This window comes from Xyrauchen texanus, chromosome 24, assembly GCF_025860055.1.
Source record: "Xyrauchen texanus isolate HMW12.3.18 chromosome 24, RBS_HiC_50CHRs, whole genome shotgun sequence".
In the NCBI taxonomy this organism is placed as follows: Eukaryota; Metazoa; Chordata; class Actinopteri; order Cypriniformes; family Catostomidae; genus Xyrauchen; species Xyrauchen texanus.
Genome location: NC_068299.1, coordinates 18,124,777 through 18,145,873, shown reverse-complemented (window position 1 = coordinate 18,145,873; position 21,097 = coordinate 18,124,777). Strand labels below are relative to the sequence as shown.

The 21,097-nt window shown below is 39.4% G+C and overlaps 1 protein-coding gene across 2 annotated transcripts; it reads right to left on the bottom strand.

The window, feature by feature from the left end:
• Nucleotides 1-321: 321 nt before the first annotated feature.
• On the bottom strand, nt 322-15,299 carry vrk2 (VRK serine/threonine kinase 2). Of its 2 annotated transcripts, XM_052090076.1 has the most exons (14): nt 15,189-15,299; nt 14,772-14,910; nt 14,239-14,294; nt 14,089-14,158; nt 13,468-13,555; nt 12,987-13,095; nt 12,144-12,236; nt 11,680-11,812; nt 5,638-5,758; nt 5,311-5,369; nt 4,070-4,230; nt 1,902-2,042; nt 1,380-1,538; nt 322-1,175 (listed from the first exon to the last, which is right to left on the bottom strand). In XM_052090076.1, exons 2-14 carry the CDS (start codon nt 14,896-14,898, stop codon nt 849-851), a joined length of 1,644 nt encoding a protein of 547 aa, XP_051946036.1. In that variant the 5' UTR covers nt 14,899-14,910; nt 15,189-15,299; the 3' UTR covers nt 322-848. The 2 variants fall into 2 exon arrangements, with proteins under 2 accessions (XP_051946036.1, XP_051946037.1); XM_052090077.1 differs by lacking the exon at nt 14,772-14,910 and having other exon boundaries at nt 325-1,175; nt 15,189-15,253.
• Between the last annotated feature and the right edge of the window lie 5,798 nt (nt 15,300-21,097).

Here is a 21,097-nt window from a genome sequence, read left to right as displayed (position 1 = left end):
ACGTTTTCTTTAGCTTTTCTAGAGCAGATAAGGCATGTTCATGTGAGAACTAGTGTTGTTTTTAGAGCTAAACATGAACAAGCAACAGATGTCACGATTTTAACAAAATAAAAAATTTACTTACTTGAAAGAATTACTTGAAATTTTCTCTCAATGAAATCCATTTTATGCCCTAAGAACACTTGGAATATGACACATGGACTACTTGTATAATACTTTTAGGGTCCTTGTTTAACCTGTAAATTGAGGCACTGCTGTTATATTGAATAGATGGCCTGTAATGTTCATTACAACTTGTTTATGTCCCGCATAAGAACAAAAGTCATAAAGCTTCATAATGATCTTATGGTTTGTAAATTATGACAGAATGTTCATTTTTGTGCAAACTATTAATTTATTGTTTGCATCACATTTGCATTCTTTACTGATATATTTGTCACTGCAGTGGCTGAGAGGTCTGCCCACCAGTTGACAAAGCTTTAAGACAGTATTTGGATAATGTCCTCATTGCAGCAAGTTAATATTTTACTGTACTCCATGACTGATTCCAGAACAGCTCACAACACAGCATTTAAATGGTATACCAAGAATATCACTTTATTTATGTGCATATTCAAATACATATTTTAATACAGCAAAGCTCAGTGCAAAAAATTGCCTAAAAATAATTAATTCTGATTTCTTAATTTCTTTCAGCCAATCACTGTGACAATGGTCACACAAAACACCTAACTAAAGTTTATTTATTCTGAGAAATTCTCAAGTGGCATTATGATTATTGATTATTAAACTGGACTTGCTCTTCAACATGTGTAAATACCGAAAAAACTTTTGAGTCATCGGGACAGTTAAAATTGGAGGACAAAACCAACAGCAATAAATATAACAATAACAAAGAGGATCAAGATTAGTGTGTTTTTGGTTGACCTGCTACTCCATTTTGCCTGATTGTGGATTTCTGATTCCCTGAAGTCACCTGCCTCTCTATGATTGTACTGAGTCCATTCATGTTCCCGTCCACCAACAGAACTTCCCCAGTGGTCTCCACCATAATTGTCATGGTTGGCATTTAAAGTTGTGGGATATGTTTGTCGGTGCTGACAGTGATGTTTTTTCTGTCCTCCCCTCATGGTCATCCAGGTCTCATCCTCATGAATGTCTGCATTCCTCCTTTCCTATTTAGACGGATACATTTTTGTTTTCACAATATCAGAAATGTAAATGAGAGGGCAGGATTATTCTTAGTGCTCTTGTATAAAATATGCAAACCATATTTTATTGTAATTCTTGATGATTAAAAAACATTGATCAGTTGTGTTGTCTAGGAAAGTAAATTATTGACTTTGGGCATTTTATTTGTGTTCTGCTGCTAGTATTACTTTTTTGAGTGCCCGTCTCTGCCGTGCCCCAGCTCTTGTTTTGGGATGAACTTGTGGAGGCAGGGCCTCCTCCTCATCACTGCAGTTCTCATCTCTCTCTCGGAGCATGGCCTGTTCCCTGGATCTTCCTTTTGCTGCTAAAATAGCTTTGTTTGGTCTCTGTTAGAATGACAACCAAGCATAATTTTCAAAGGTGAGAGCATTGATACCCAGCAATTTTCAACTTGTTGGTCATGATCCAAAAATGAGTTGAAGGTCTGGTAGAAACTAGCCAAATTATGCAGATGCCAAAATGGACAGATTGTGTGACATACCCTCAAAAACACCCAAGGTAAAAATAAATACAATTTCATTACTGGGTTGGGTCGCAACTTATGTCCAATGTATCTGGGTACTGAAGCAAAACCAGTTGATAACCACTGTATTAAACCACAGTGTGATAGCATCTGTTTTGTATAAGGGAAAAAAAAAAAGAACAACCAGAACTGCTACTAGGATATTGTATGTTTTTTAGAATTATACCCGTTCATGTGTCTCTTGTTTCGTCTTGCTCCAGATGTTTGGAGTTGATCCAAACAACTCTTCCTCATCATCTTCCTCCACTGTCACCACAGGGTTTGATCTCAATGTTTTTTTGTCTGTAGATTTGTGTTGGCTTGCGGCCTGTGGGAGAAATTGAGTGAAGAAGTGCATGTTAAATTAAATGTGAGGAATTCACTTGCTTTTGTCCCTGAACTCTCTTTCTCTCTTGTGACTGCACAATGCTCTCTCCCTGACCTGGATCCTGAAAGGAGAGGACCTGATTAATGACATCAACTGCCCTCCCTAAGGTGGCAACTGTCCAAACTACATTTGGCCACAGATCACTACAGAGGTCAGCTATAGGCAAAATAAACTCCAGGAGTGTTGGAGTGACATGAGAAGCTGCTCGCCTCACACTAACTGACGTGATTTCAGGAGAGCTTAGACGCGAGGGGGACATTGATGGTGTTGTTTTAGCTTTTATCCAAAGGAACTGCAGCTAAATTGTCTATTAGATGAACAGAACCACAGAGAAAAATACAACTACAAAAGAAAGGGGGATTCAAATCTTAATGCCCTTGGTGTTGACGCTGACTTTTTCCATCTGTGCAAAATGGTCAAGGTCAGTAAGAAAAATGCACTGCTTTGTAAGGATAATCCAGAAATTCTTCAATAAACATTGAAAACCTCTGATGCTTTAAAATCTAGGGTATACTTTTTCCACATTTAGGGTCATCTCACGCATGGTCGAGCACTCAACCTTTCAAAGTATACTCTTTTGACCGTGATCGAATTGGTTCAACGCATATGTACAATGACAATATTGTGATACTCATTTAGTAGTCAATGGCAGCCGCAAAGGCAGTGCTGATGACGAAATTTGCATCACGCATACCGTGCACGTTCTGTACAACAACGAGGACAACTGATGTATACTTTGGCCTTAGTGTTCAACTTCACCCTAACTACCTGAGGATCAAAACAAACATCTATGTGCTCACTGAAGAAAAAATCTAATGCAGGACTGTAAAAGATCAAATTTTAGATTCTTCTGAACTTCTTTCTTGCAGCATAACCAATCTAGCCCTAGCTACACTGACACTTTTCCCTGTGTCTTAAAACAACATGACCTAATGCATTTCAGGACAGCTCATTCTTCATCAAACCCTGGCCAACATTTGTTAATTTGAAGCTAGAAAAAGAAAATGGACCTGCATTATTCAAATCAGGATTTGTATGATTCATGCTTAATTTTCAAAACACTTGAAAATGTAAGGGGCAATCTATAAATGCCGAACTGAGACATGTTCTTCAAGGGAGTATAAGTTATTGAGCAGAATGGCTTCAATATCTGTACACAATGAGAATGATACCCTTTCTTAAAACAGAGGCATCTCTATTTAGCCACAGATCAAACTGCTGGACAGCTCCTCGTAACAATGAGGCAATTCTAACTTGTGATCTTTTGGCCTCTGCAAAACGCGTGTATTCAACAGCCTCAAATTGGGTTGCTTGGGCTTTCATAAAGTTCAGCAGTTCAAGTTAGCAGTGATCAACTGTGAAGTGATTCCAGTGGAATTGAGGCCTCTCCACTACAGCATTCTTGAGAACCAGTAAGCCTTTTGGCAAGGTCAGCAAAGGTTAAACTGTGACACCACGGTCAAGATAAACCAGCTCATTCCGCTTATACAGAGGAAAAGCGCAAATACTTGTCCCTTGCATCATCTGCTGCTCTGTGTTAAAACAGTATGCACATACAGTATAGCCACTGAAATACAAGCATGCATATGACTGCAATAAATAAAGGAAATTTAATTAAATGGCTCTTTTGTGCAGCTTTGACAATGCATTGAGCTGTGGCCGAGGCTGCAGTCCTTTAGTAACTCAGAGTCTGTCTTCACTGTGTAAATCTCACTCTTTTCTAGTCTGCACTACTTCAATTCATTTCCAACTTAGCCCATTGGCCAGCCTAATGGTTTAGAGCAGGAGTGGGAGTCAGTTTAGCTGGGAAAGGGTCAGACGAGGGTTCCCAAACCTGAGCATATTCTTCTTTCTCCCAGACAGATAAATCTGCCTCAGCCCACAGGCTGCTCTGAACACTCCAGCCCTTGTTCATATGGTCTCCATTAAAACTACTGGGCTGCTGTGCCAAAGCATCTTAAACTCACTCTTTGTGTGGCTGAACTGGCTGTCTCCAATGCTTTCGGCCTGGAGAGGTCCAGTGGGCCCTGCAGGCCAGCCTCTGACAGAACATTCCTTAGGGCCTGGTAGTTTGGCTTTTCATTGTAGCCCAGGCATTTCACACTAAGCAGGAACCTGGCAATCTCTCCTGATGATGAATCAAAAAGAGAGGTATCAGTCAATAAAAAGAATCAAAACAGCATCCCAAACCATCAACATTTTCATATGTTAAGCAAGACCTTTTTCATAAAAAAACATCCTAAATCGCTATGGGCGCGGTCTCTCTCTCTCTCTCTCTCTATATATATCTATATATCTATATATATATATCTAATATATATATATATAAACGTGCAATCCGGACATCTTTGATCATTGCCCAACATCTTGTTGCTTTTCCAATTGTTTTTTTTAAGGTGCCTTGTCAAGCAAAAAACTAAAATGGATCATTTAGAAATTTAAAATGGTAACGCAGAACCAAAAACGTTTTTATTGCAAGAATGCGTTTGGTCTGAATAACCCCTAAAACTTCCTTTTTTTCTGTGGAAACTGGAAAAGAGAGGTCTTGATTCTGGTAAAGATGGACTGTGATTGCTGATTTGCATAATTCACAGATAAACCCCAACTGAGCTGGCCTGCAAACTTTAATGTGGATGCATCCTGCAGTTGACCTAGATGCTTACCAAACAGACAGAAATGTACAGCCAACTGCAACCTGCTTTTGCTGACTACATTTTCATTCCAAGGGAACAAAAAATGCATTTTCCTAACAAATGGACTGTAGCAGGAGCACAATGTAGAAGGACCTCTTCGTTCATACAAGAACACAATCGTGTCTCTAATATGGACACCTTCCATTCTTCACTGTAATAAATATGCTGGGTGCAGTACTATGCCAGTGTGCATTCTCTTTGTGGCAGCCCAACTGAATGTATACCACATTTACCGAATTGATACATGTTAGAGGTCTTATCTTTCTGGTCCAGATGCAGCCAGCCTCTCAAGGTTGGGGGAATAAGGCCTCAGCATAATCATAGATCACAAAGTCCCCTTTCAGGAGACACACATGCCCTCTCTCCCTGTGGAGGGGGGAAAGATACTGTAGGGATGGCTAGAATCCATTGATGAAGGAGAGGCAAGGAGACTGTGGTGGGGATGGTGAGGCAGCTCCCAGTCCCATACCTTTTTGATCAATGCAAATCGCCTCTACACACACACACACACTCACCCATACTGGAGCTGGAGGAGGACATCTTAATGACAGAGTCTGGCAGGTTAGACATTAGCCTGTGGTCAATAGATAAGAGAAAGATGATTACAAAAGCATCAGACTGGATTTCATTTTGTTCCCATTGAAAAAACATACACAACAAAATGTAAAAAAAATATTGCTTTTCACTTTAAAGAACTTTCCATTCCCTTTTCTGAAGACTGCAGACCTTTTATCATCTGCAGTTAAATTTCCAGTCAAGACAGACAATCTTTGCCTTTTGCAGTTTAACCAGCTTTCACAAAGCAGTTGAGTGAATAATTCATGTTGAATAAGGGGGCATACTTGGCCTTGGCCTCCTGGACCTCATCTGGTTTCCTGAGAGAAGAGAGCCAGGGCAGAGTTCCACACTGCCAATGGAGCAAGCAGTAGCCCAGCACCTCCATGTCCCCTCGTCTTGATGGGGCTACATGTGAAAGAAAAGATAAGAAAAAGGGGAAGGTAAATGAATGCTTGTATAGAAGTGAGTTAAAACCCTTTGACTAAATGGCACAGTCATTGGCTGCTGAAATATGCCCTTAGAAAAAAAAAGGTGTAGAAGGGAGGTAATGATGGAGAGGAGTATTTTGTTTTCTCAGCTGGTGCCCTGGCCTGCCTAAGAGGGGCTGAGAGTTGAAAGTGTAGGTCAGTTTCATCCCAAAAATGCTCCCTCAGTCTACTTCAAACTCCTCTCATCTCTCTCACATGCCCTCCTCCTTCGGCTGGTCTAGCGACTCGTCCTAAGAACCTGATCCTCACGGCCTCTTACATGATACAGACAGTATGTGGCCCGGCCCGACACTTTCTCCGATAGTGCGCCAAGCAGTAAAATAAATGTCTGGGCCCAAATTGTTCCCATATGTTTCTGGATTCCGTGGGGTCTTTTCTGGCCTTAAGAGAAGAGCCTGGAAGTGCGTGCATGTGCTCCTTAGACCTCCTTCATATACACTTAAGCAATAGCAAATTACACAACTGCCATCTAGTGTAAACTCAAAACATTAAAGCTTAAAAAAGAAACTAAAAGTATAATAAAAGTAGTCCATATGGCTCATGCGTCATTTTGCAAGTCTTCCATTAGCACGAAATATTTTTTGGTAAGACACTCAAATTTTGAAGAAAAAAAAAAATCTGTAAAAAAAACATTTGTTGTTTTTAGCACTTAATTTATGGGGAAAATATCAGGTCGTTTCTCACAAAAACCTAGTGTATTCCTTTCAGATGACTTGGAAAAACATGCACAAGCTGTATGGAATATTTTTATGAAAATTTTGGGTACTTTTTAAATTGACAGAATTTTCTTTTTTTTCCCCCAAAATAGGTTAAGAAGAAAGAAAAAAAAGAAGCCCATTTAATCTCTCCGAAGCCACGCTATTTTATTTGTCTGGCAGTGCTAAACAACTCACAGAACCAATGCAATTATTTTTGCTGGAGTAGAAGAGGTGAATAAGTAGAGGTTGGGGTTACACTTTTAATAAATCCAAGAGATTATTAGCAAGTCTTCAAAAGAGAGATGGTTTTACACTTTCAAAAGCTCTATGGGAGACTATACCAGCCCAGTTTTGACAACACCACTCTAAGCTGCTAATGCTACTGCATATGCTTATGAACAGGCCACTGAGTGTGAAATTTTCAACACCCTGATTAGCCTTATACCAATCAGAAAAGAAAGCTGCAGCATTTAGATATGAAATATACATTTTTGGTTCTGATCTTGGATCCCGGCTATTAAACTGAAATATATATTAGGTCAGACTGACCAATTATGGGTTGACTTTAAACTAAGAGCATTCAATTATTTATTTCTAGCTAAATTTATATCTGAATTGGATGTTTTTTGTTTGTCTGGCTCATATACAGGAGTTAACCTCCCGTTAAAAATGTCCCTTCATGGAAAGCTCCAACTTCATCAATATGGGTAAATTAAGTCACATAATTTGTTCGTGCCTAGAGAGTGCATTAACTCAATACTGTAACTGCAGTCCATCTCCTGAGAAATTACATATTGACAGCATTCATCAAAAGGGAAAATCTCTACCTAAATCCATGACCATCATTGATCCTGCCTTGCCCATTAGAGTTGGTCTCTCTGCCCGCTAGTCAGCAACACAGTCAGACCAATTTGGCCACCTAGAATAGATTCTTTATTTTTCTTCTGCCCTTGACCAAACAAATTTAGCAAACGTAAATTTACTTGAAATGATCCCGATACGAAGAAATTACCTTGGTGAAACACCTCATAAGTACCATGTAAAAAGGCCCTCTTCTCTCATTATGGGTACTTTGACTAAAAACCAAAGTGCACAAGATAAGACACGCTTTGTAAATATTTCACACACCTCAGTAATAGGGAGAGAAAGGGGCGGGCTGCCTGGACCAGTCATGACACCGTTTCACTTGTAAAAAGAGTGATACACAAGCACAATGTTTTCCAGGCCCCATGCAACACCTTCCATCAGACAGAAGCTGTTGTTCATAATTACGGCCTATTGTTATTCTGATTATCCAAAGCGCTGTGTCAAACTCTTGAACCTCTCTTTCTGAATTTCAGGCTGGCTCACTTCAACCCTACAGGTGATAATTAGGCCTTTAGCACGGGGTTCAGCGGGACACGAAGTGCCTGTCTCTGCACTCCTCACCATGGAAACAAATCGACATCTACACAGGATGCCAGGGGCCAGAAGAAACACTCTGTAATCTGCATTCATCTACAGGGCAGATTGTGCTAATAACCTACACAACAGCTATTAGCATCCTCCATCAAGGCATCTAGTGAAGTGACGTCAACTCAGCCACAGATATTGTTGGAAAATGGTATTGTCAGTGGGTTAGGGCTGGGTATCGAGTTCGATACATTTTAGGCACCGACCGAATTGCCTCTAAACAATCGAGTATCGAAAAATGTCTTGTCGTTCGGTACCAAATTTCAATACCTAAGGGGTTAATCTCGTCAACGTCAGTGTTAAGCATGAAGCATGCTAGATGTGCCCAAATCTAAAAGTGCTGGTGCTTGGCTGTGTTTAGGCATCAAGGAAAAACACTAGTATCAGAAAATGGTTTGAGTTCCAGGTCTGAGAAAGAATTTTATAAGCAACATTGCTAACACTAGTCTACATTACAGAGAAATACTTTTTTTCACGAAAGTATCAAAAAAAGTATCGTTTAGGAACCAGTATCGAAATCAAGGTATCGGTATCAAAACTTTTTGAACGATACCCAGCCCTACAGTGGGTAGGTGTTTCTATAAACTCTCATGTTCTAACACTAGCCAAATGAAGTATTATTCTCACTGTACAACTGCCCATGAATTTATGGAGCAGTAAGACAGAATCAGGACCATATGTAGAAAATGTGAAAAGTTAACAAAATTACATTAAGCAAGAACATTGTTTTGTCTGAAAGCAGCCAGACCTTGGTCTGAACCGGAGCAAGATGTACTTTTGGACTTATCAAACAATATGTAATATTTAGTTCACGCTGTTAAAGTGAATCATGACGAAGTATGTCCGTAAAGTAATTATTACTGTGGACTTCTGTGTTTAGCTTAGATTCACATGGAATATAAGCTATGTCTGTATCACAGACATGGATGTGTCTACTGCATTTACACAATGCTGTCATGCGTAACTGACCCCAGAAAATTTATTTAGCTTTGCTGATTAATTATGCAGGGAATATTAAACACAGCAAAAGTTAAAGGCTGACAGGCTGGACAGTGAAGATTCACTGGCTTTTTACCAGCATATCAATTTGCACGGGATTAGCATAACCGGGGTTTATATTCACCGGGCATTTTATAGTAGATAAAAGACACTGTTATTTTTACCAGTGCAGGAACGCAACGTCCGTAAACAGTCTTTTGGTAATGAATCATTCAGGTCAATGCATAAACGGTTTGATCGATTCATTGAAAAGCAAAGACTCAAAAGAACGAATATCTCACAAATCAGATGGCTTGAGAGCAGGTTTTACTCTACACAACAGCAATATTTTGCTGATTAAATATTTCAAAATTGAGTATAACTAGGAAATATTTATAATAATTATAGAAATTGCCATTATCTTTCTAGGCCTGAAAAAGACCATTTATACATACAGTGGGTACAGAAAGTATTCAGACCCCCTTAAATTTTTCACTCTTTGTTATATTGCAGCCATTTGCTAAAATCATTGAAGTTCATTTTTTTCCCTCATTATTGTACACACAGCACCCCATATTGACAGAAAAACACAGAATTGTTGACATTTTTGCACATTTATTAAAAAAGAAAAACTGAAATATCACATGGTCCTAAGTATTCAGACCCTTTGTTCAGTATTTAGTAGAAGCACCCTTTTGATCTAATACAGCCATGAGTCTTTTTGGGAAAGATGCAACAAGTTTTTCACATCTGGATTTGGGTATCCTCTGCCATTCCTCCTTGCAGATCCTCACCAGTTCTGTCAGGTTGGATGGTAAACGTTGGTGGACAGCCATTTTCAGGTCTCTCCAGAGATGCTCAATTGGGTTTAAGTCAGGGCTCTGGCTGGGCCATTCAAAAACAGTCACAGAGTTGTTGTGAAGCCACTCCTTTGTTATTTTAGCAGTGTGCTTAGGGTCATTGTCTTGTTGGAAGGTGAACCTTCGGCCCAGTCTGAGGTCCAGAGCACTCTGGAGAAGGATTTCGTCCAGGATATCCCTGTACTTGGCCGCATTCATCTTTCCCTCGATTGCAACCAGTCGTCCTGTCCTGCAGCTGAAAAACACCCCCACAGCATGATGCTGCCACCACCATGCTTCACTGTTGAGACTGTATTGGACAGGTGATGAGCAGTGCCTGGTTTTCTCCACACATACCGCTTAGAATTAAGGCCAAAAAGTTCTATCTTGGTCTCATCAGACCAGAGAATCTTATTTATCACCATCTTGGAGTCCTTCAGGTGTTCTTTCATGTGTCTTGCACTGAGGAGAGGCTTCCGCCGGGCCACTCTGCCATAAAGCCCGACTGGTGGATGGCTGCAGTGATGGTTGACTTACTACAACTTTCTCCCATCTCCCGACTGCATCTCTGGAGCTCAGCCACAGTGATCTTTGGGTTCTTCTTTACCTCTCTCACCAAGGCTCTTCTTCCCCGATAGCTCAGTTTGGCCGGATGGCCAGCTCTAGGAAGGGTTCTGGTCATCCCAAACGTCTTCCATTTAAGGATTATGGAGGCCACTGTGCTCTTATGAACCTTAAGGGCAGCAGAATTTTTTTTTGTAACCTTGGCCAGATCTGTGCCTTGCCACAATTCTGTCTCTGAGCTCTTCAGGCAGTTCCTTTGACCTCATGATTCTCATTTGCTCTGACATGCACTGTGAGCTGTAAGGTCTTATATAGACAGGTGTGTGGCTTTCCTAATCAAGTCCAATCAATATAATCAAACACAGCTGGACTCAATTGAAGGTGTAGAACCATCTCAAGGATGATCAGAAGAAATGGTCAGCACCTGAGTTAAATATATGAGTGTCACAGCAAAGGGTCTGAATACTTAGGACCATGTGATATTTCAGTTTTTCTTTTTTAATAAATGTGCAAAAATGTCAACAATTCTGTGTTTTTCTGTCAATATGGGGTGCTGTGTGTACAATAATGAGGAAAAAAAATGAACTTCAATGATTTTAGCAAATGGCTGCAATATAACAAAGAGTGAAAAATTTAAGGGGGTCTGAATACTTTCCGTACCCACTGTATTCCCTGATATTTCAAGGTTTTCATTCAATCTACGTAAAATCTCTAATTTGTAATAAAACCTGATACAAATCTCATCCTTAATAAAACTAAATATACATGTTTCTGCTGACTGTGCATCTTTGTTTATTTTTCTCTCTCTATACACAACAAAATTACAGTAACAGAAACATGGCTATTAGCGAGCTTTACCACTGTGTATACTTTATTGAACTCCTGTAATGTCCTATAGCCAGTGCAGGCCAAGATATTGGCTTTGAGCCCAATTCAACAAAACATCAAAGATTTAATTAATAGTAAATGTATACAAGATGCAGGTTATGACTTTGACTAATTAGGGAATTCTTGAATTAAGTCTGCCCAGGTAAGCATGGACAGAAAAATCAATATCCAATAAAAAGGACTGTATGCAATTTACGAGTTAATGTGTTTCTAATAGATGTGGCCCAGTGTTAAGGACATGATACTGAGTCCAAGCAACAAATACAGGGCCTCATTACAGGGAGTGTGTGTGTGTGTGTGTGTGTGTGTGTGTGTGGTGTGGGGGGAGTATAGTAAGTGTAGAGAGTGCACATAACAGCAAATGTGTTTCTTTCTTGGTAATACCTGTGTAGCTTAAAAAACAACCAATTTCAAATTACCTACTCCTTTGTGAGCATCAATGCTTGTATACTCAATAGTGCCATTGTGTCCTTTCTTGGGGTTCTCTTTGTACTCTTTATGCTGGCCATTAGGACAGTATCTGTATGAGAGACCGTAGTCAGCAAGGTACACCTGCAGGATATAAAGTCAGAATAAATACAAAAATATGTTGTCTAAACTGAAACCATCCTTGATGTTCTATCTGTTAGTGCAAAGCTAAAGGAAACAGGTTTAGTTTTTAGGTTATGACAGCCAATTGAGACATTAATTCATTATATTTAAGAGTTAAGTTACAAATGTCATCAATGCTGGCTGGTTGTCTTAGTATAAAATCAATCAAAGTAATAAAAACACTCTCAGTCGTGTATGAGACGCACTTGCATTGGTATTGTACACACACAAAAAGATAACCAATCATTTAAGATGTACCTTATTGATGGTGGTAATATGCATGCAGTCTCACCTTGCTTGGATCTCTGTGTCCCAATAAGAGATTGGCAGCCTTAATGTCAGCATGGACATACTCGTTGTCATGAATATATTCTAGCACGTCCAGCTGTTGAGGGCAAAGTGACAGAGGGGAAGGTTAACATGAATAATTTAGTAACATCATAATGACTTGCCTTAATGACACCAGACAGATAAGCTGGATGCTAGGCAGGTGTACTCTCTGGCAATTCAACTTAAGCTTTTGCAGATACACTATATTATGCAGTATTGTAAACAGGGTTCCCAAACCTTTTGACTTTCCATGACTTTTCCAGTCATTCAACAATGGTTGTTTTAAAATAATTTGAAAGAGTTTACACTCACAAAGAGCAATTTTAAGACAATTAAAAAATGGCTGAGCATATTCAGAAACATTTAAAAATCACTACAGAAATGTGCATGATTTCCCAAATTTTTTTTTTATATCCCACTAATTTCCATGACTTTCCAAGGCCTGGAAGGTCATCTTCTTAAAATATGCTGGTATTTCCATGATTAGTTATTTACTGATATTTAGTTACATGGTTTTCCATGACAGCAGGGGTCTGGTCTAAATGTCTATTCAAAGGAATACTGCTTTTAAAGTCCAACAGAAAAATGATTTTTTTTCTATTTTCAAGCTTATGTTTTAATCAAATCCCTCTATATATATTGATGCCACATTAAATATACTAATCTATATTACAGGACTCATAAACACACAATAAAACTAAACAGGTTTAATAATATTTACAATGCAAAATGAATGATGTACAATGATGTACAGCACTATTTCCCAGAGATCTTTTTGAATACTACGTCAACAGAGAGGTCTCACCATGAGGACACCCAATCGTAATACTGTGGCCTTCCTCAATTGTCCACCATTCTCAATAAACAACTTCTGCAGATCTGTGCCCAACCGGTCTATCACCATGAACCTGTACCTACACAACCACAAAACAAAAATTGAACTAAATCAACAGTTAGCAATACTGATACAAGAATTTTGTAATGCACATTTGCCGTTTGTTTAAAGGCACAGGTTACCCAAGAATTTTGATTTTCCAAACCCATAAGACTTTTTTCCTTCTGAGAATTGCAAAAGGATATCTTAAGCAGAATGACAGCCTCATTCACCATTCACTTTCTTTGCATCTTTTTTCTTCAGACTGAATGTGAATAGTGACTGAGGCTGGCAGTCCCTAATATTCTGCCTAACATATTTTGTGTTCCATGGATGAAATAATGTTTGAAACAACATGAGGGTGAGGGAGGGTGATTCCTTTTATTTCAAACTGATACATTTCATATCATACCTTGTTCCTTTGTATTCAGACAGTCCAGACCCCCAATAAGTTGGGATACCCAAAAACTCCAGTCGTTTAGACTGCTTCCATTTGTTCACTGTGATGACAGAGTAAATATTAAAAAAATGTATATTTTTGCACATGCTTTATAAAACACACATATGAACAGTTATCTATCTCACACACTCTTTCTACAGTCTAGCTGAGAAGGGAATCTGTCTTGTCTGGCAGTGCACCAGACTGACAGGTGGTCAGGGGGCCTTTGGAGAAACCATTATAAGCAATTTGGTCACTCACTCTGAATTAGAGCTCAAACAAAATGGGATTGCACTAAAGACCACAGAGGTGCATGCTTGCTTTGGTTTATTAATTTGCCTAGCCAGGCTAATTTACATCTATAGCCACTTCATCAGTGACATGCACTCCATGCTTGAGAACTCTCAGATGAAGATGAGAGGTCTTCAGTATTTTCATTCAACACTGCTCCAAAGAGTACATCGGTTTCTCCTTCTTTGATGTCGCTGGTGTCTTTTTTTTTTTTTTTTTTTTGGCTAATAGTTATTGCATAACAACAAATATAATTCCATCACAGACGAGTGACAGAACAAGTTCAAAACAACTAATACTTACTAGAAATTTGCTTAGCTGCCCGTTGATAAAATTTCAGCTCTGAGAATAAAGGTCCATTTTCATGATATTCCTGAAAATGTGTATGGAAATTAGAAGCCTTGTACATTCTTGAGAAAATGCTTCTATTTCGTGTTGATGATGACCACTTACCACTTTGATCACAAAATCAGTGTTATCTCGAACAGGAACATCCACATCACAAGAGGCTGTAAAATGTGAACATATATATTTATAAATCAGAATTGACTGTCAGTTTACATCCATTTAAAACCATGTAAACTAGTTGCTATCCAAGTCTCTGTCAATTTCCTCATACAGTAGGAAATTCCCTGCCATGTTCACCAATTTCTTGCCATGATATCAGAAGTGAACGCAAGTGGCAATGCATTAAAAAACGATATATTGTATGCCTGACGACCACATGATGGCAGAGTAAATAATTTCAATCACTGTGGAAATGTAACAGAGATCATGGCCTTAACCTTGATCTTATCTAATTTGCTATACAAGTGCTCACTCTGCTTTATTATAAAAATATAATAATAATATACAGAATGTGTGTGTGTGTGTGTGTGTGTGTGTGTGTGTGTGTGTAGTATATATATATATATATATATATATATATATATATATATACATTTATATTAGTCTCGTCAAATGTTAATGTAGCATAAATTAATTACCCAAGTAAATCAGTCCAAAACCACCTTTCCCGATGATTTTGCCGATACGCCATTTATTTTTTTCTGTATCTGTTAGTATCCATCCGTCAGGGAGTGGTGTAGGCAGTGTGTGTTTCTTTGGAGCCATGATGTTAAAATGCTATCAATAAAGTTTACTAAACAATATTATTTAAGGATGTACAAACGACTCTAATCGTAATGACTCGAAGCAAAACTGAAACAATGGGCTGTTTTTGGAAAGTCCTTGCTGGACTAAATGGACTTAGCTATATTTAGCTGTTGTTCCACAAACAAACTTTGTAATACATATTAACGTGCTCTTTTAAAATAATATCAGCATCATACAGATAACAAGTTACAATGCAAAAATAATACTAAACACGGAAAAAGCATTAGCCAGAGAGATGATTTACATACTGTATTAACAGCCCAGTTTCAGTTCTCCTCACAGCTCCTTACTGCTGCTCAACGTGTAACTTCCTGAAAGTTTATGACACTCCCTCGGAATCGCATCCAAACAAATAACAACCAATCAAAAAACTGGAATCTGCTGTCCTTCAATAATTGCAACCAATCAAATGCATCGGGGAAGAACGGAGCACTTTATATTGCAGGCTCACATTTTGGCATTCAAATCAAGCACGAGGCTGAATCCAGCTTCTTATTGACTCTATCCTGTCCATAGACATATGATCCTGTCTACCTTAAAAAACGCGACGCTTCTGCGTTTGCTAGTCTCTCATTCGCGTACGTCTTAAAGGGGCCGTGCAGTTTTTCCGCCCATTTAAAACGAATATTTTTTAAAACAATTTTATCGCATATATGATGCTGTGGTTTGACAAATAATGCAGTGTTCTATCAAAATAAATAGAAACAATGAGCTCAGCAATTATTGATGCTGACTACCACCCCTGGAGCTGTGAGTTCAAGGGCATGCTGAGTGACTCCAGCCAGGTCTCCTAAGCAACCAAATTGGCCCAGTTGCTAGGGAGGGTAGAGTTACATGGGGTAACCTCCTCGTGGTCACAATTAGTGGTTCTCGCTCTCAATGGGGCGCATGGTTGTTGTTGTGGTGGATCATGGAGAGTTACATGAACCTCTGTTGTGTCATGCACACCGAACCATGTTAAAATGCACGGATTGACTGTCTCAGAAGCGGAGGCAACTGAAACTTGTCCTCTGCCACCCAGATTGAGGCGAGTAACCATGCCACCACCAGGACCTTCTAATTATTGGAAACTGGGCATTCCAAAATGGAAAGAAAAAAAAGAAGTGTACGATATATCATAACACCATACACATGTTCCTTTAATGAATATTAAATTATTGTCTTGTACTTATGGTTTCAAGATGTTGTTTGACAGTTGATTTTATTTATGTATTTATTTTTTATTATTACAACAATTAATTCCAAGAAAGTTAATCCAGACATATGACCACTAGAGGCCACTACAGTCTTGTCGCTATAGAGATGAAAGCCAACATTTGGTTCTATTTGGAGTTGCTGTTTCTCAGTCATCTTTAAGGGTGAGTTCATAGTGATGGTGGGGGATGATAACCAGTCCCCTGAACTATCACCATGCAAAGTTTAAAATGTTTTTACTTTGTGGTTCCTACGTTATCCACCCATGATCTTGGCACATTGACCCAAAGAGATTACAAGGATTTAAGGGTGTTAAAGCTGACACTGGGGGATGGTAGCTAGTGCCTTGGACTATAACCATGCCAAGTTTCAAAATGTTTTACTATGGCACTCCTAAATTAGGCACCTGTGAACTTGACATATTAACCCATAGAGATGAATGAGAATAAAAAGGGCCCATATATGGGGCATTTACACTATGGATAGTACCTGGTACTTTTTTGTATCACCTTGGTCCTGCAGATCACTGATTGGTCAGAGAGAATCGTCAGTACTAGCATCACTGGATTTGCGACACAAGACATCAACCCGCTAGTTTCAAAGCTACAGCGATAGCAGTATAATTTGTTCACGCAACTTTTGAATTTTAAAAAGAAATGGCTGTGCGCAAAACCACGCCATGGTCAATAAACAAGGTGCAGATGTTCCTCTCGTTAGCGACGAACGTAACAATGCGAAACAAAAAAGTGTCTTAGCTGTTGGCCGCACACGGCTACCACCAGACCTACCAACAGTGTAGGGGAAAAAAAAAAAAAACTTAAATGACTACAGAACCATCAAGGAAAGTGGAAGTGCTTCGACCAAATGGATGCTATCTAGACAATGGGAGGGAGAGTCCACGATGGAGGATGGTGTGTTAACTCTATACTCCACTTGAAATCTACTGGAAAGCTTGATTCTAAAACAACCAGTTCAATTTAACTATTACACTTGTGTAAAATCACCTGCAACAACTGCTTTATGCAGCACAATGAGCTACTAGCTAACAGCTAGTGGTCGTGATATTGTTTATAGTTTTGTCGCGTTTAAGATGATGTCACTGCAGTAGAAGCGGCGCAACTATGATGATCAGCCTATAATCCCACCCACGTTGAGGCAGCACTAAACGGCAGTGGAAAGCAAGCTCATAAAAGAGAGTAGAGTCGAATCAAACCGTAATGTGCAGTGTAAAATTGCCAATAGAGGGGCTCTTTCTCAGTCATCTCTAAGGGTGAGTTAAAACTGACACTGGGGATGATAAGTAGTCCCCTGGACTAACACCATGCAAAGTTTCAAATATTTTTACTTTGGTGTTCCTAAATTAGGCACTTGTGAATTTAACGTATTACCCATAGAGATGAATGAGAATTAAAAGGTCCCATATAGAGGGGCTCTTTCTCAGTCATCTCTAAGGTGAGTTAGAACTGACACTGGGGGATGATATCCAGTCCCCTGGACAAACACCTTGCAAAGTTTTAAATATTTTTACTTTGGCATTCCTATGTTATCCACCCATGAACTTGGTATATTGACACATAGAGATGAATGAGAATAAAAGGGCCCATAGAGGGGGGCTCTTTTACAGTCATCTCTAATGGGGAGTTAAAGCTGACTCTGGAGGATGATAACCAGTCTCCTAGACTTTCACCATGTAAAGTTTCAAACAGTTTTAATGTGGCATTCCTATGTTATTCACCCATAGAGATGAACGAGATTAAAAAGGGAACATTTGGGAGAGGCTCCCTCTCAGTCATCTTTAAGGGTGAATTGATGGTGTCACTGGGGGATGATACACTGTCCCCTGGACTATCACCATGCATCTTTTTTTCTATGATTTATTAACTTTACATATACAGCAGGTTTCAATATGATTTTAATCATATAGATTATTTTAAGTTTTTATTGACATATGCTTGATTCCTCTTCTTTGTTCTTTTGTGTTAATTCTGTTAATTTTTGTTTTTTAAATGTTACTTAGCAGTGTATTAGCAGTGGTGGCTCAGCGGTTAAGGGTCTGGGTTACTCACTGAAAGGTTGGGGGTTCAAGTCCCAGCACTGCCAAGATACCACTGTTGGGTCCTTGAGCAAGGCCCTTAACCCTATCTGCTCCAGGTGTGCTGTTTCATCGCTGACCCTGTGCTCTGTCTCCAGCTTAGTACGGATATGTGAAAACAACTTCATTTCATTGGCTCTGTACCTGTACTCTGCATAATAAAGTTGAATCTTAATGTTGTCAATAAAAGCTTTTTCATGTTGGGTAGTGTCTTAACAGCCTGGACATAGCAGACGTGGTAATTAATTGGACAGGTCTAAGGATAAAATGTATTTAATGTTCCTTGAAATTTGTACATATTGATGTACTTGTACAAATAATTTTTGAGATACTTTCCTGTTGTTTTGGGTTTCTCTCCTGTCCGACTGAAACTTAATTTTATCAAATACAGTTGAAATGAAATGAACCTCCCAGACGTGAACACTTGAATAAAGTAAAAGGTAAATACAGAAAGGTTTACTCTAAAGTGTGAAATGAGTGAAAATTAATGACCAATTCTTATATGTGGACACTTAATACTTCAGTCAGAAATGTGTCACTTTGGAGAAATATGCAATTATTCCACTTTAGAGACCAATAGAAACTTTAATGAAAAATAAATAGAAAAAAAGAAAGGCCAGTTCTTAAAGGGACATCCCAAACTATATGTACAGTTGTAATGGACAGCAAGAAGACAAAAGCATTCTAAACCCTTTTTATCCACATCAAGTTGATGTGATCAAGTTTCTGTGGTCTTGGATAAACACATGCCTTTTGCCATCAGATAAAGATAAAGGGTCTTTAGGTTGTCACCTATTACGTCAATAGCCAATCAGGACACTGTAAATTATAGGAGCCAAATTTGAATCTCATCCTCACCAGGAAAGTATACATTTATTCTTCCAGCAGCCACACCCTGTTTTGAGCAAGCAAACACCAAAAACATGCCTTCCACACCGGTTTCTGAGACTAACTGGTCTGTCATGGAATGTTACAGAAGGTTTAATATGCTATGAACTGAGGGGTGACCTGTGATAAAGTTCTTGTTGGTCCAAATGTATTAACTGGTTATCATCCCCCATGATCACAATCAACTCACCCTTAAAGAAGACTGGGAGGTTCCTGGGTAGCTCAGCAAGTAAAGACGCTGACTACCACACCTGGAGCCACCGAGCCTGAGTCCCACGTCATGGTCGCTGAGCTTGCGCCACCTTCTGCCCCATATCCTGAGTCTGCTCCATACCATGTCATAGTCCCGCCTCAGTCTGCTCCACACCGTGTCACAGCCATGCCTCAGTTTAATCCATGCCATGTCACAGCCACGCCTGATCCTGCTCCATGCCATGTCACAGCCACGCCTCAGTCTACTTCATGTCATGTCACAGCCACACCTGAGACTGCTCCATGCAATGTCACAGCCAAGCTTCAGTCTGCTCCATACAATGTCTAAGGCTCACCTCTGGTCAACGAGCCACATCTTCCACAGTCAACGAACCAGCGTTGCAAGCCTCGTCCGTTCCAGAACCATCTCTCACTGGGCTATTTCAGTTGGAATTATTTCCCGCCCTTGTGGCCACCCTGAGTTCTCCTGATCATACGGTTCCCCCCAAGGCTCGATATCCCAGACAAGTAGAACTTTTGGACCTCAGACTCCAACCAGGACTGTCTCTGCCTTGGCCTGTCGATCCCTCGACATCACCTCGGCACTGCGTTCCATCGGCTTTAACGAGATCTCTCGTCCCTCCATCTTCTCCTTGGTCTGTAGGTCACCTGACTCCGCCTTGGCTCTCCTTTCCTCTGGCTATGCCTCGTTTCCCCGATCCTTCAGCTCCACCGGGGACCTCCATCACTACGGCTCCTTACATTGCAATTTAACATACTGAGATATTATTATTAAGTAAATTGTAACATTTGGTCACATTATGTTTTATGATTTTCATAACTTTATACTCAAGCAGGTGAGGCTTTTCAGTACAGCACTGTGAGCGAGAGTGTTACCCGCTAGGACAGTTTATTTTGAACGAGGGGTGAATGGTTATGGAATTTATCATGGGATTACAATACCGAACTGATGCTGATTGATAGAAGCGGTGATTCCGTCTATGCACACAATAGTGCGAGAAACCTGATGGCAGGAAAATATCACAGGAACTCGTGGCACTCGTGCGTGGGCAATTCTGGACCCATATTTTGAATTTCAGGGATATTTTTGTCAGTTGCGGTGGCATTTTTGCTCTGAGTCCCCATTAATTTACAATACTATTGGCACTGTATCTTTCTAAGGTATATAATGTATGTTTTAAACATACAGTATAGCAAGTAAACAAGATATCCACACATATACTGTAAACGGGCAGACAGTAATTTTTGCCAAGGCCACCAAGAACTGATTGATGAACCCTGTTGAAACTGTCTTGACAACCTAAATACGCCACACTTATTCATTTTTTTCCTCTCTCTGTCTCTTTCTACAGTAGGCATTGGGCATATACGTACTGTATATGCAGCTGGTGAAATAACAGGAAGTAAATTTAGGTAAAAAGATGTGAGTTTTAGTTTTTGGAATAATGCAATTTTAAACAATTTCCCCATCCCAGTTTGACAATTATAAGTCATTTGTCATAAGTCATTCAAAGGTGTGGAAACACTGTGGCACAGAAAACATTGCTCTGTTTGAGCATACCAAAATAGCCACATTGGCTCAACCAGTGACATTAATTTATTTTTTATTTCGCAATATTGTTTGGTAATGCTAATGTGATTAAATTATACCTTTGACCATTACAAAAAGTAGTGATGATCCATGTGACTGACCTATTCAGACAGCAGTAATACTCTCCAAGACAAAGACCATCAACAAATTAGAATATGCTTAAAAGATGAGGAATATGC